Source organism: Tupaia chinensis, unplaced genomic scaffold (assembly GCF_000334495.1).
Source record: "Tupaia chinensis unplaced genomic scaffold, TupChi_1.0 Scaffold000407_1, whole genome shotgun sequence".
Taxonomy (NCBI): Eukaryota; Metazoa; Chordata; class Mammalia; order Scandentia; family Tupaiidae; genus Tupaia; species Tupaia belangeri.
The window spans coordinates 1-13318 of NW_006159909.1; the positions used below are offsets into that span (position 1 = coordinate 1).

A 13318-nucleotide genomic window follows, 5' to 3' on the forward strand; every position below is an offset into this window, starting at 1 on the left:
TCACATGTTTTCAAATCAGCTGCTCTCCACACTTGGCATTATTTTTTCTCGTGATTTTCTAATTATGTATTACTAACCTATGAAGCAGCTATTAATGTTTCCATATTTACTTTGTTAGTTATTTAAAATAGTTTCTGAAGGTGTGCCCAAGGAGTCCTTCGGATAATTATTTCACCTGCTAATAACTACCATTTAGTTTTCTTGCTTTCCTATAATTTTACCTGGTGTTTCTAGGCTTTGTTCTTGAATTTTCCAAATAATGTTTTAAAAAAATTACTGGCAGCGAGGATCCTTGGTTTAATTATCATTTTGACAGAAATATAACTGTTTACAATACATGGTGAACTGTTCACAATACATGGTATAATTCTTCGGATATATTTTAAAGGAAATAATCTTACAACAGATTTTAGATTGACTCTATCTGACATTTCTGATGAGTTTAAAGGAATTTTCTAATGCTTTCATAGCATCAATATGGAAAATTATTGAATAGCACATATTTGTGATCTTTTAAATTAGCCTCAGAAGACATCTTCTCATTTTGCTATGGGAAGTGAATGTTTCTCTGACTTTCTTCTGGGTCTCTATTCCACTAGTTTCTGAACATGAATTCTGGAGGCTAGAAGAGCAAAGAGAAATCAGAGCAAATATATCCTCATTCTCTCGTTCTTAGGGTAGAGAGCATGCATGTGTCCATACATGGGAATTTCTTACAGCATTTGGCTTGAATATATGGGTATAATAGTAATAATCCTGACAACAGCAGCAGCAATATTGTTGCATTCAGAAATGTGGGTGGGCCAACACACTGAATGCTTTATGTGAATTATGTCATTTAATCCTTTGGGGGAAAAAAACACAAGTTCTGCTAGCCCATTTTATAGATAAGGAAACTGATTAAAAGCAGTAAATAACTTTTACAATTGTACATCTCAGAGATCTCAGAGGTGACAGAGGCAAGTTATTCGTAAAGGAGAACCAAGCCTTTGTGATAAATGGATGGCAGTCCCCCCCACACACACACACATGTACATATGTACGTACATATATTTGTATATCTGATGAGCCTGATAGATAGTTGCTAAGGACTAAATTCATTTTGAAATATTTATGGAGTCCAGGGATGCTGTAGTACTTGTCTTAGTGGGAAATAATCTAAGCAATAGGCTTATATTATGGATGGTGAAAGTAACTAGATCAGTATTTAGGAGGGAGTGGGGAAAGCTCGCACATGTAGAAAGAGAATGTGTTTTTAAATCATTTTAGTGGGCTCCTTTCTTCATGGTAAGATTCCCTGCCATAGTGAGCCAGTTAGGTTTGCTGGGGCAAGAAATGTTTTAAGAGTCGCCATACTAGCCAGCATTAAAGAATTATTTTACTGAAGCTTAACAATGATTTTTCTGTAAACCTCGTCTTTATAAAGAAAGAAAGGAAAAAAAATTGCAATGTTACTACTTTCTCTGTCTAAATAGAAGTGTTTCTACACCAGGAAAGAAGGCTGTCTCATTTTTAAACATTTCTTGGAAAGGAGCATAAAACTTCCTTTTGTACTGTCTTCCCAACTCTAGGAGTGTTTGAAAGTAGGTTCTTCCTTATGTCTTAGAAATTCAATGCCTTATTTGTAGTCCGCCCATCTCAGTTATGCCGCCTTATGCTTTTATCAAGCCATGTTTTGGGGCTTCTTTTGCTGACACTATCCTATTTGGCACTAAGTCATAAGGTAGCTTGCCTTTTACATTTGCAGAAAATTCTCAAACATTTTCTTCTAGTTGGAGTCCGAGTGCAGTTTGATTTGGAATGGAAAGATCTGTCCAGGACCCACCCTTAGCCCTCAGTCAGCTTTACTGAGTTTGTCAGTCAGGTGTAGCACCACATGAATCCCATCCCTCTTCCACTTCCTCCTGACCTTCCCTCCTCTCTCCCTCAATGTGGCCCAAGTTTGTTATACCTCATGATTTTATCCTTAAGTTAATCTTATTTTTAATTTACGTAAGTCAGATTCTGATTTCTGATATACAAAAGAGAAATTTTCTCTTCTGCATATAATAGAATTTTAATTTTGTAAGTATTTAAATTTCCTATTAATAAATGATCTGTTAAATATGCACCAAAACTGCTCCTTTACATGCCTTTAAACTAAAACTTTTTGTTATGTTGCGTTTTAATACTTTTCTTAAATGCAAAAGGCAAAGCTGTTAGTTTCCTTATTAAAATGCAAAGCCTAGTGTCTTCTGGCTTTTTGAAGAGCTTTTGTCCATTATATAATCTGTAAAGTAGCCAAGAGTTCCTCAGAAGCAGGACATCATTTAGATTTAAAACAATTATGACTTGTGTGTAAAATAATGATGTGGCATAACCATTCATGGGTGGCAGCCACAGTTTTACTTTAGTGGCAAAATCTTGTATACTGCCAGCCTTCCTTTTACCTGGAAGACTTTACCGAAAAACCCTCAAACAAATGGTTGGGTCATTCTGATTCTGCTAGAGTAAGATGGAATAGGTCGGTATGACTAGAAAATCAGTTGACACAGTTATGAGCATAGACCTTTTATTTTTTGCCCAGATGTTTGACAGTGTAAACATACATAAAATACATATTAAAGTTTAGATGCTTTATATTTTGTGCAATAAAATGAAGCCTTAAAAAGAAAACATTTCATTTTTTTAAAAAAGAAACTCATTAGTTTTACTTAAGACAGTAAAATAGCAGCAGGTACCAAGACATTGTGCACTTCTTTTATTTAAGACAAGTTACTTCATTTACATCAGAGTCAGAAATGTAAGACTGGCTTTCTTGATTATGTTATTATAGCTGAATCACCGGTTAGGTAGGGGCATATTTTCCCAACTGTACATCAGGGAGGAGTGCTTTCGTTAGTTTCAGAAAATGCAGACCCTCAGACAGCCAGCATAACCACAGCATTGAGCAGTAGGAGAAATGAAGCATTTAATTTCCAAGCACTTGCCATAGAACGTAAGCGAGTCTTTACACTTGTGGTTGTCTCTTCCCTCCGTAAGTTAAGGGTTGTGCTTTGTTGAGGCATTTCAGAGAAATTATTTGGCATGCCACTAGTGATACTTAGGGTCATGGGTGTTGGGGATGATTTTGCTGAGCTAGTGAGGCTTGTGTTTGTAACCATCCCATCTTGGAGATGAATAGTTAAAGTTGCAGCTGCTGCTTCATGTGAATTGATCATTTCTGTGGATGTATCTTCTAGATAGGGCACAAAAGCCTTATCAGTGCTGGTAAAGGTGGTGTCTTTGCTTAGAGTGGCACCAAACGTTGTTTCCCTTGCTCGATATTGTTTGGGTATTTTGGTCACTTTGGGTTGTGTTACCATACTCAGAGAGTTAACGGTGTCCACTGTTTGCATCCCATTTACAGTGAATAAGCTTGAGGTAAATCCAGGAGGTGTGGGATATATGTTCTGTTCCTTCAAAGATGATATTTGGTTGGAACAGGGAGTCCCTAACACATGGGCTTTTGTTTCCATTATCCATTTCAGTAAATAAGTAATGTTTTGTTGGTGGTCACATGACCACCTGTTATTGTAAAGAGTTATCTCTTGCAATTGAAAGAGTTGGTCAAAAGACTGATCTGGAATAAATGTGAACTTATTGTTGTGCAGGTAAAGATGTGTGAGATTTGTCAGGTTTATTAATGTTCCTGGAAGGATTTGTGTCAAGGAATTATTAGACAGGTCCACAATATGTAGTTTGGAGGGCATGTTGGTTGGAACTGTCCATAGTTTGTTACAGCTGAGGTTGAGAACCTCAAGACTTCTTAGTGTGTTTTTAATGAGAACAACCTTCTCCAGCATATTCTTAGAAACATCCAGATATTTAAGGTTCCACTGATAAGCAGTATCAGATTTGTCAAGAAGTTTAATGTTGTTGTTAGCAGCAGACATGTTCCAGAGAGACCGAGGTAACTGAGCAGGCAGGCTTTCAAGCCTGTTGTTTGAAATGTCCAGGGTCCTCAGATTGGTATACTGGGTTAACTGGTTATGCAGATCAGTAAAGTGGTTATAGGACAGGTTTAAATGTATAATATTCTCTTGTAGTCCAGATGGTAGTGTAGTCAAGTTTCTGCCTGAACAGTCCACATGCCTGTGCCTCTCTGTGCATGTACATTGGAGAGGGCAAATGCATAAAATACCAGGTGTGAGAAACAGAAGGATGAACAGGCAGGGAGACATTTTCAATATCTGATATTCCATCAAAGCCTGGAAACAAACAGATACACCCTTCTTTTAATATGCAAATACAATTTAGGCATCTGCATGGGTCAGTTAGCATTAGGCAAAATTTTCAATAAACCTCGTTGTTGTTGAGTCCTTTTATAATTGTTCCAGTGATTAAACTAACAAAGCTCCCCTTCATTTATAGTCCAAATGCTTAATCCTTCAATTGGGGCTATGTGGTAGAGAGACTCTCTTCCCCTACTCTCTCGTACATTTTCTTCTACATTTTTTCCCTTCATTTACCATTCTGTTCCTTATTCATCTTCCCAGAATCTTACTATGATAAAATGGCATTCTCTGCAAATGAAGAGTTTCATTTTTAAGCTATTACTATTTTTGATGATATGTTTTTTCACTCAGATGGGAAAAAATGGCTGTCGTGTCTCTTTTTAAATCTCTGCAGTAATGTAATTGTGTGTGTGTGTGTGTGTGTGTGTGTGTGTGTTAAGATTTTATTTAGATATTAAAGCAATTCTTTGAAATTCATCTTTGTCTTCTTAGGATAAATATATCCTTGTAAACATTTTAAGGCACTTGAAAAATCTAGACCAACAGCAGACATTGAAATCTCCCATTTTATGAAGGGATGTTTTTCCTTTATATTTCACTGCCAGTTTTAAAGGAAAACAATTTATATATTTGAAAAGTGAATGAATATTAAAAAGAAATCCCTTAACTGACACTGCAGCAAATTTCTGGTGCATGCACTTGCTATTGAATATATATTCAATCCTAACGTTCACTTTTTCTTAAAAAAAAAAAAAGGAAGGAAAAAAATTCCATAGTCAATTTTTTACTGATTTAAATAATAGCTTACCATAGTGTTGTCTTCAACCTCAGCATCTCATTTTCTCCAGGAAACTTAAAGCTGAAAGGTCGTCTTGTTCTGGAGAGTCGGAACCGTTTCTGGCTGTGGGCTGTGCTTGCCTGCTCAGCTGCATTGTGTTGCTGTGAGCTGAAGCTCTGCAACCACCTGATCAGTACCACACAGGAGGACTGCAGAGCTGTCATTGGTGCTGACTCAAATTTATTGCAAGAGGTGCACACGCAACGAAATGGACAATTTTTTTTTAATTACGGCATTGATCGTATCTATATATCTCAGATTTGCTGTAGGATGGGAGACCTCATGCACATTAGAGCTGACATTACTCCTCCCTAGGTATTTGTCTGAACGGGGGTTCCACATTTTAACATTTGCCTTATTAGGAACTTGTAGTTCATATTAATGCCTTTGCTCTTCCTCCTTCTTACATGTTGAATTATGTCAAAAATGAATTTGACCTTCCCCATGGATAATTTTCTAAGATACTAGTTTAATTAAACTCCTGCCTTTTTATGTTTTCTAAAATGATGAAATTGTCACATTACTTTTAAAAATATCGTAATACAATCCGTTTGACTTTTATGTTCTCCCCCAACAGGGTGATTATGTTTAATAGGCCTTTCAAATTTCTCACGATCCACCCCCAGCCTCAGCCAGCCAGGATCATGAGTATGCACATACACCTGGCATATACAGATGCAGCCCTGGGACCTTTCTGTGTGACTTGAGCTCCCTGGAACATTGTGTTACTGCTGTGCCACTGGCAGTGGCCTGATTCTTTTGTCACAGGTTCTGGGCTATACACAAGACTAGCTTTTTTTTTTTTTTTTTTTTTTTTTTAAGTTTTTGCTATAGGGTACAAGTGCTCAGTAGAGAGAGACCTAGAGAGAGAAGGAAAGTAAGAAATCACCCCCAGGAGAGATGGCTATACCACCACAATCCCTTCTCCTCTGCTTTCCCATTGGGCACACAAACATTTGTGTCCAGCATGATTGCCAAGCTGCCACATCCTAGATTTGAACTATGAAGTCAGCCATGTGGGATCCAGCCACCTTAACCCCCATGCCACCTGCTGGCCCCAAGATTGGCTACATTTTAAAATGAGTGTCTTATACTTACTTGTAATGATCAGTTTTTCTGGTAAAATAAATAAATTTTATTTTATATATTTGGGGTTAAAGATTGTTTTCTTCATGAAACTTAGTTTGGATGGTATGCGAATATAAATCTTACTTCTCCCAGAGATGTTTTTGGTACTTGAGGAATGATCATTTATTTGCTTGTATCCTTTAACAATAGCAGGTTATTTCTTTAGCATCCTTCACATTTTATCTTTCTTAGAAAGCAGTTTAGAGTTTTAAAATTACATGTGAAATTATGTGAAAACTTTGGTCATGAGTTTTTAAAAATGAGATTAGGTTTATAATGGCTTCCTCACTGCTCTTTACTGGACTTACTCTGTAAATAGTATGTTAAAACTCAAATCTGATTTTCAGAATGACAAGCTTGCCTTAGAAAAGAAAGCAAATGGGGCTGGCAAGTAGTGTGGTTGGGGTGCTGGACTCCCACATGGCTGACCATGGTTTGAGTCCTGTACCTAGCAGCCCCCAAACCCCGATAAATAAATAGAAAACAAGTAAATTTGTATTATTATCTTAAGTTTCTTTCTTTCATGAGAGATGGAAGAAGGTAGGGAGAGGGGAGGGAGTGAGAGACAGAAACAGACAGGGACCCGTGACAGGCCCCTTCCGTGCCGGAGTGCCCCTTGGGTTGTACCCTTGGCCATCCCCTGTGTGTTCAGGTCAACCCAGGATCCAAACCTGCTCCCTCCCTTATGTGCCAGCATTGTATATCGGCATCCTACCGCCTTACCACTGTGGCTGAACCTCCTCACCAGATTGTCACCGTTTAAAACCTGCATTTATTATTAGCACATCGTGTGTAAGAAAAACGCTATTATGCCTAGCTACTATATTCTCTGCTTTTCTCTAAATTATACTTACAATGGTTTGAATTGTACCCCAAATAGAATTTACTGTATTAAAATGTGAAGTTTATTTTCTTAGAAAAGGAACTATACTCTAGGAGTCACCTTCTATATCTGATATTCCTCGAAAAGTATTTACATTTTAAAAGCCTGCAACATTAAACATTTATTATTGATTAGGTACTTTATTGTCATTTTGAGGGTTCAGTTAGATTTTTAATAAGATTCTTTCTATGGATTTCAGAAGCCCAGTCATCACTCATAATGCTTAAAAGTAATGTATTAAAAACACTACATTCAGCGATATTGTAGAAATAGGAATGGTCACTTTGACATTTGGAGTTCTGCTTCTACTCATGAATACACTGTTGCACTTCAGGGAATATGACTGAGGATTAGTTTACTAAACACTTAATTCTCTCCTTTTAATTTTTAGGAAGCCTTATTATGACAGCGTGGAAGTAGATTTATCCATATTCATTACACTTTACCAAAATTTTATTTGAAAAAAAAAAAGATGTGTTATTTCATTAACAAATGGATTTAAATGAATTTGGGTTTAGGGAGTATCAGGATTAGTTTCTACTACATATAGCAGAAACTTCCAATATAATAGCAGGGGCAGTGTGTCTTCTTTGAAGTTCGGGGACATACCAAGTTGCTTCATATTATTCGAAGATTATTATAAAATTCTCAAAAAGATAAAGGAATCACTTCAATTTATTTGTATTATAATAATCTGTTCTTAACATTTGCTTTTACAAATTTTCATGGAATGGGACCAGCCGTTAGCATAATGGCTATGTTGCTGGACTCCCACATAGTTGACCACAGTTCGAGTCCCAGACTCGGTGACTTAAACTCATGCTGGGCGTGTGTGCATGTGTGCCCAAGATCCCGAGAGGAGAATGGAGAAGGGATTGCAGCGTGGCCATCCCCCCTGGGGGGTGATTTCTCGCTTTCTGTCTTTCTGTCTGTCTCTGTCTTTCTGGTGAGCACACACACCCTATAGCAAAAAAACCTCTTCAAAAAAAAAAAAAATCTCATGGAATAAAATAATACTATATTATTGTTACTCAAAAAATAATTTTTTAGAAGCTTAAGTGTTTGTTACAACTTATTTTAGACATTACTGAGCCACATTACTTTTTGTATATATCTGGAGAGGTTATAGCTACCTAGGCAACTGTTACATTGTAGATTAAGAAGTAAGTTAATTTACATATTAGTTGGCATTCTAGAATGTATTACCCAACATTGTGAAAGAAAGACATTAAAAAAAAAACCTGCCAGGGAATGGCTATTCCATGTTAATGAATAGTTGCTATTTTCCCTTATTTCTTATTTATTGTGCTTATTTCAGAGTCAAAGTATTGTCTATTTTGGTAATATAGTTGGCTATTTTGACTGAATTTTCTGCTGGAAACAACTATAATATTCAAAGTATTTTAAAAGTTCAGAAAAACTGACAAGATAGGAATGGTTCGGTGAGGGCCAGCTTCATAGCATAGTGATTAAGTACAATGCATTGGAAACTGGATTCCACATGACCGACTGAAGTTCAACTCCCAGCCCTGGCTGTTTGAAAACACTAAGCACATGTGCATGAATATTGAAGATCCTGACAAGGTGGAAAAATGGAGCAAAAAAGATTATGGCATTACCATGCCCCATTGGCAGGTGCCTTCTCTCTTTTCTTCTCCCTCTCTCCTTCCCTCCCTCTCAGTACCTCCCCTGTTCACATGTACCCTCTGGCAATTAGGAGGAAAAAAGAAGGAAATTAACAAGTCAGGTCAAAATCTTACCTGGATCAGTTTTTTTACCCACCTCCTCAACCCCGTCCCCCCCCCCCCCTGGCTCTGACTTCTTGTCAAAGACCAGTCAATACAATGCATTGGAAACTGGATTCCACATGACCGACTGAAGTTCAACTCCCAGCCCTGGCTGTTTGAAAACACTAAGCACATGTGCATGAATATTGAAGATCCTGACAAGGTGGAAAAATGGAGCAAAAAAGATTATGGCATTACCATGCCCCATTGGCAGGTGCCTTCTCTCTTTTCTTCTCCCTCTCTCCTTCCCTCCCTCTCAGTACCTCCCCTGTTCACATGTACCCTCTGGCAATTAGGAGGAAAAAAGAAGGAAATTAACAAGTCAGGTCAAAATCTTACCTGGATCAGTTTTTTTACCCACCTCCTCAACCCCGTCCCCCCGCCCTGTGGCTCTGACTTCTTGTCAAAGCCCAGTCAGTTGTTCTCTGGGATGTCTCTCCTAGGTCTGTATGCTTGCCTCCTTGAGAAGATGTCACAGTTTCCTCTATCTCCTATATTGCCTATGAATGGCTACTAACAACGTTCACATAGTTGCTTATTTGCATTTTCCACAGTAGTTTCAAAATAATATTAGTATTGCTACAATAAGTTAAAAGACTACTGAGTAAAACTTAAGATTTCTTTGCAGCTACATTTGCTTTTAGAATATATTTTACTAAGGGTATGTGGTCAATTCTTTGTTCCAATGCAACTTAAAATAATTATTTGGATTTTTAGATTGCCAACTTCACATAAAGTTAGGTTCATTTGTTTCAAGTTTTCAGGTTTTAAGGGTCACTTAAATCACAATTATGTAACGAAATATATTCAGATAAATTTGACTTCTCTGTCAGTACCATTCTATTTTCTACCTCCTCCTATTGCTGACTATTTTAATGAGCTGTCAGTTGCGCTTTAACAGTATTTCTTTCTGTAAACACACACATACATATCTGTGTATGTATGCGTTACATGTTCTTAACCCCCTTTTATGTAGAAAATTGCAACCTGTATGATACTGTTGTACATCTTATTCTTTTTCCCCTAATAATATAGCTTTCTTTTTTTAAAGTTTTGTTTGTTTGTTTCATGAGCAAGAAAGAGATGGAGAGACAGCAACCGAAACAAGGCCTTGAAGGCCGCAGCCCACCTCTAGTAGCCACCCCAGCTCACAGACAAGTATGTGCCCAGCATACTCAGGAAGGCCTCCAGACTTGAACTGGAACATCCCTATGTGGAACTGAGTCACAAAGGATTGTTTTTAAGCCGTGCCACCATCTTAATAATACATCTTCGAGACTTCTCCTTATTAGTATATAAATGTCTCATTCATTGTATGATACATAAAATTGGATCAGTAATTCATACTACATTAGAATAAACACTAAGTAGACCAAACATCGTAGTATAAAATATGAAATTGTACAAATAGTTAAAGAAAATATGGGTGAATTCCTTTATAATCTAGAAGTGTAGAAAAACTTTCTTAGCTGACTCTCAAAATCTAGAAATAATAAAAAGAGAAAAGCTAAATTCAATTATATGAGATTTTAAATGTCAAAAGGAAACAAAAACCCTACCATAATAAAATCAAAAGAGGGACCAGCAGTTAGCATAATGGCTATGTCGCTGGACTCCCATGTAGTCGACCACGGTTTGCGTCCCGGACCTGGTGGCTTAAAACTCATGCCGGACATGTGTGCGTACGTGCCCAAGATCCCGAGAGGAGAAGGGATTGCGGCATGGCCATCCCCCCTGGGGGTTGATTTCTTGCTTTCTGTCTCTCTGTCTCTCTCTGTCTTTCTGGCGAGCTCACGCACCCTATAGCAGAAACCTCTCCAAAAAAAGAAAAATAAATAAATAGATAAAATAAAAGAAAAAGAAAAAAATGGTAGGCTGGATTTTTTTTTTTTTTTTTAAAGAAACACTGGCTATCAGGCACGTGGGCTTGCCAGAGAGACAGAAAGTGAGAAATCATCCCCCAGGGGGGTTGGCCACACCGCAATCCTTACTCCATTCACCTCTCAGAATTTCGGGCATGCATGCACACGTGTCCGGCATGAGTTTTAAGCTGCCAGGTCTGGGACTTGAACTGTGGTTGGCTACATGGGAGTCCAGCAGCATAACCATTATGCCATCTGCTGGTCCTGAGAAAAATTTTGAATCAAGACAAAATACTAAGATCTCTAAAGTAGTTTCAAAATATCAGCAGCATTGCTATAATTAGATTACAGACTACTGAGTAAAGTTTAAGATTTCTTTGCAGCCCTATTTGTTCTTAGAATATATTTAACATTTGGGAATGTATCATGGATTATTTAACCAATCCTGTCTTGGTAAGCATCTAGGTTGTTGCCAGACTTTTGCTATTACGAATAATGCCTCAGTGTTCATAGTAATTATCAACATAAATAACTTCATATTTTTGCCAATGAGTCTTTTTTTTAATTTTATTTATTTTTTATTTTTTGAGAGAGAGGTTTTTGCTATAGGGCGTGTGCACTCGCCAGCCAGACAGAGAGAGACAGAGAGACAGAAGGCGAGAAATCACCCCCCCCCCAGGGGGATGGCCACACCGCAATCCCTTCTCCTCCATTCTCCTCTCAGGATCATGGGCACGCACGCACACGCGCCCGGCGTGAGTTTAAGCCACCGGGTTCGGGACTCAAACCGCGGTCGACTACGTGGGAGTCCAGCGACATAGCCATTACGCTAACTGCTGGTCCTGCCAATGACTTTTTGAAAAAGATTCTTAAGGTAGGGTAAATGCATTTGAATTTTTTCTGGATATTAACTAAATTTCTCTCCATAGACTATACCATCTTACAGTTCCACCAGCAGTGAGTGTATCAGGGTCTCTAGTTCTGTATAGCCTCATTGTAGATTTTTGTTGTTGTTGTTGTTGGAATTTTATCAGTCTGAAAGGGAAGTACCATCTCAGTGCAATTTTAGATTTTTTTTTTTTGAGAGAGATTTTTTTTTTTTTACTATAGGGCGCGTGTGCTCACCAGACAGACAGAGAGAGACATTAGAGACAGCAAGCGAGAAATCACCCCCCAGGGGGGATGGTCACGCCACAATCCCTTCTCCTCCATTCTCCTCTCGGGATCTTGGGCACGCACGCACACGCGCCCGGCGTGAGTTTTAAGCCACCGGGTCCGGGACTCGAACTGCAGTCGACTACATGGGAGTCCAGCGACATAGCCATTATGCTAACTGCTGGTCCCATCTCAGTGCAATTTTAGATTTTTTTTTTTTTGAGAGAGATTTTTTTTTTTTTACTATAGGGCGCGTGTGCTCACCAGACAGACAGAGAGAGACATTAGAGACAGAAAGTGAGAAATCACCCCCCAGGGGGGATGGTCACGCCACAATCCCTTCTCCTCCATTCTCCTCTCGGGATCTTGGGCACGCACGCACACGCGCCCGGCGTGAGTTTTAAGCCACCGGGTCCGGGACGCGAACCGCGGTCGACTACGTGGGAGTCCAGCGACATAGCCATTACGCTAACTGCTGGTTCCCTCAGTGCAATTTTAAATGGAGCTCTATGAGGGAGGTTTTATGTCTTTACATATATTTTTTAAACCATTTAAATGTTTTCTTCTGAGTCTGTCTTTTGTATGTTTTACACGTTTTTATTCTGTTCTGGATCTCTCCCTATCCCCCATATTTAGCTCTCTTTTTAATTTGGGTGAAGAAATTCACCCATATTTTCTTCTACTTATATAATTTTATGTTTTATATCTAAATCACTGGTCTGCTTGGTGTTTATTCTAATAGAATAAAAAATGAAATATGAGTGAAGTATGAATCTAGTTTTACCTTTTTTAATATATCTCTCTAATTGTCCCAACATTTGTTTCCACTAATTTAATATCTGAATTTACTTCTGGACTTTCTATTCTTTTCCAATGATCTATTTGCTTAATCATGTACCAGTACCAATGTTTTAATTTGAGGTGCCCAAGTACTTTGCTACCTTACTTTTTATCAGAATTGGATGAAAACAGCAATTACAGATCACTGTCATCTAATTCATTACGTCCTCCAGTACCAATGCCAAGGCCAAATCAGATACCTGTGTGATACATGTGTGTGTGCGTGAAGTGTAGGTTCTCCCTCCTCGGCCCTGTATGAGTGGAGAGTGTGTTGACTCAGAGCCAGGGAACAAAGTCACCTTTTAGTTCCATCTCTGTGCAAGTCACTTGCCTTCTCTGGTCCTATATTCTCAGCAGTTAACAAACAAAATTCATTTGAACTAGATGGACTTCAGAGTTGTTTCTGAGCGCCAGTAATATGTGGTATGAAGTTCAGTTTACCTTTTATTCCCCTGTACCTTGTCCTTTTTAAGTACTCATGAAATAAACTTAATCTTTTGGATCCTGCTTCTTTAATCTTTTCTTTAGGTTTTTCTTTGTTTTTATCTCTCGTTTATTAGCATTTCTTC

At 38.2% G+C, this 13318-nt stretch overlaps 1 protein-coding gene across 2 annotated transcripts in view; it reads right to left on the bottom strand.

The window, feature by feature from the left end:
• Positions 1-2545: 2545 nt before the first annotated feature.
• OMG (oligodendrocyte myelin glycoprotein) overlaps positions 2546-13318 on the bottom strand; it is a 26618-nt gene continuing 15845 nt past the window's right edge. Inside the window, exons 1-2 of one of the 2 annotated variants that reach the window (XM_006154353.3) lie at positions 5065-5795; positions 2546-4229 (exon numbers count right to left, since the gene is read on the bottom strand). In XM_006154353.3, coding sequence (XP_006154415.1) covers positions 2901-4229; positions 5065-5067 — 1332 coding nt within the window. In that variant the 5' untranslated portion in view covers positions 5068-5795 and the 3' untranslated portion in view covers positions 2546-2900. Of the gene's footprint in view, positions 4230-5064; positions 5796-13318 lie in introns of those variants that run through there. The other variant, XM_027774142.1, reaches the window with a different exon arrangement.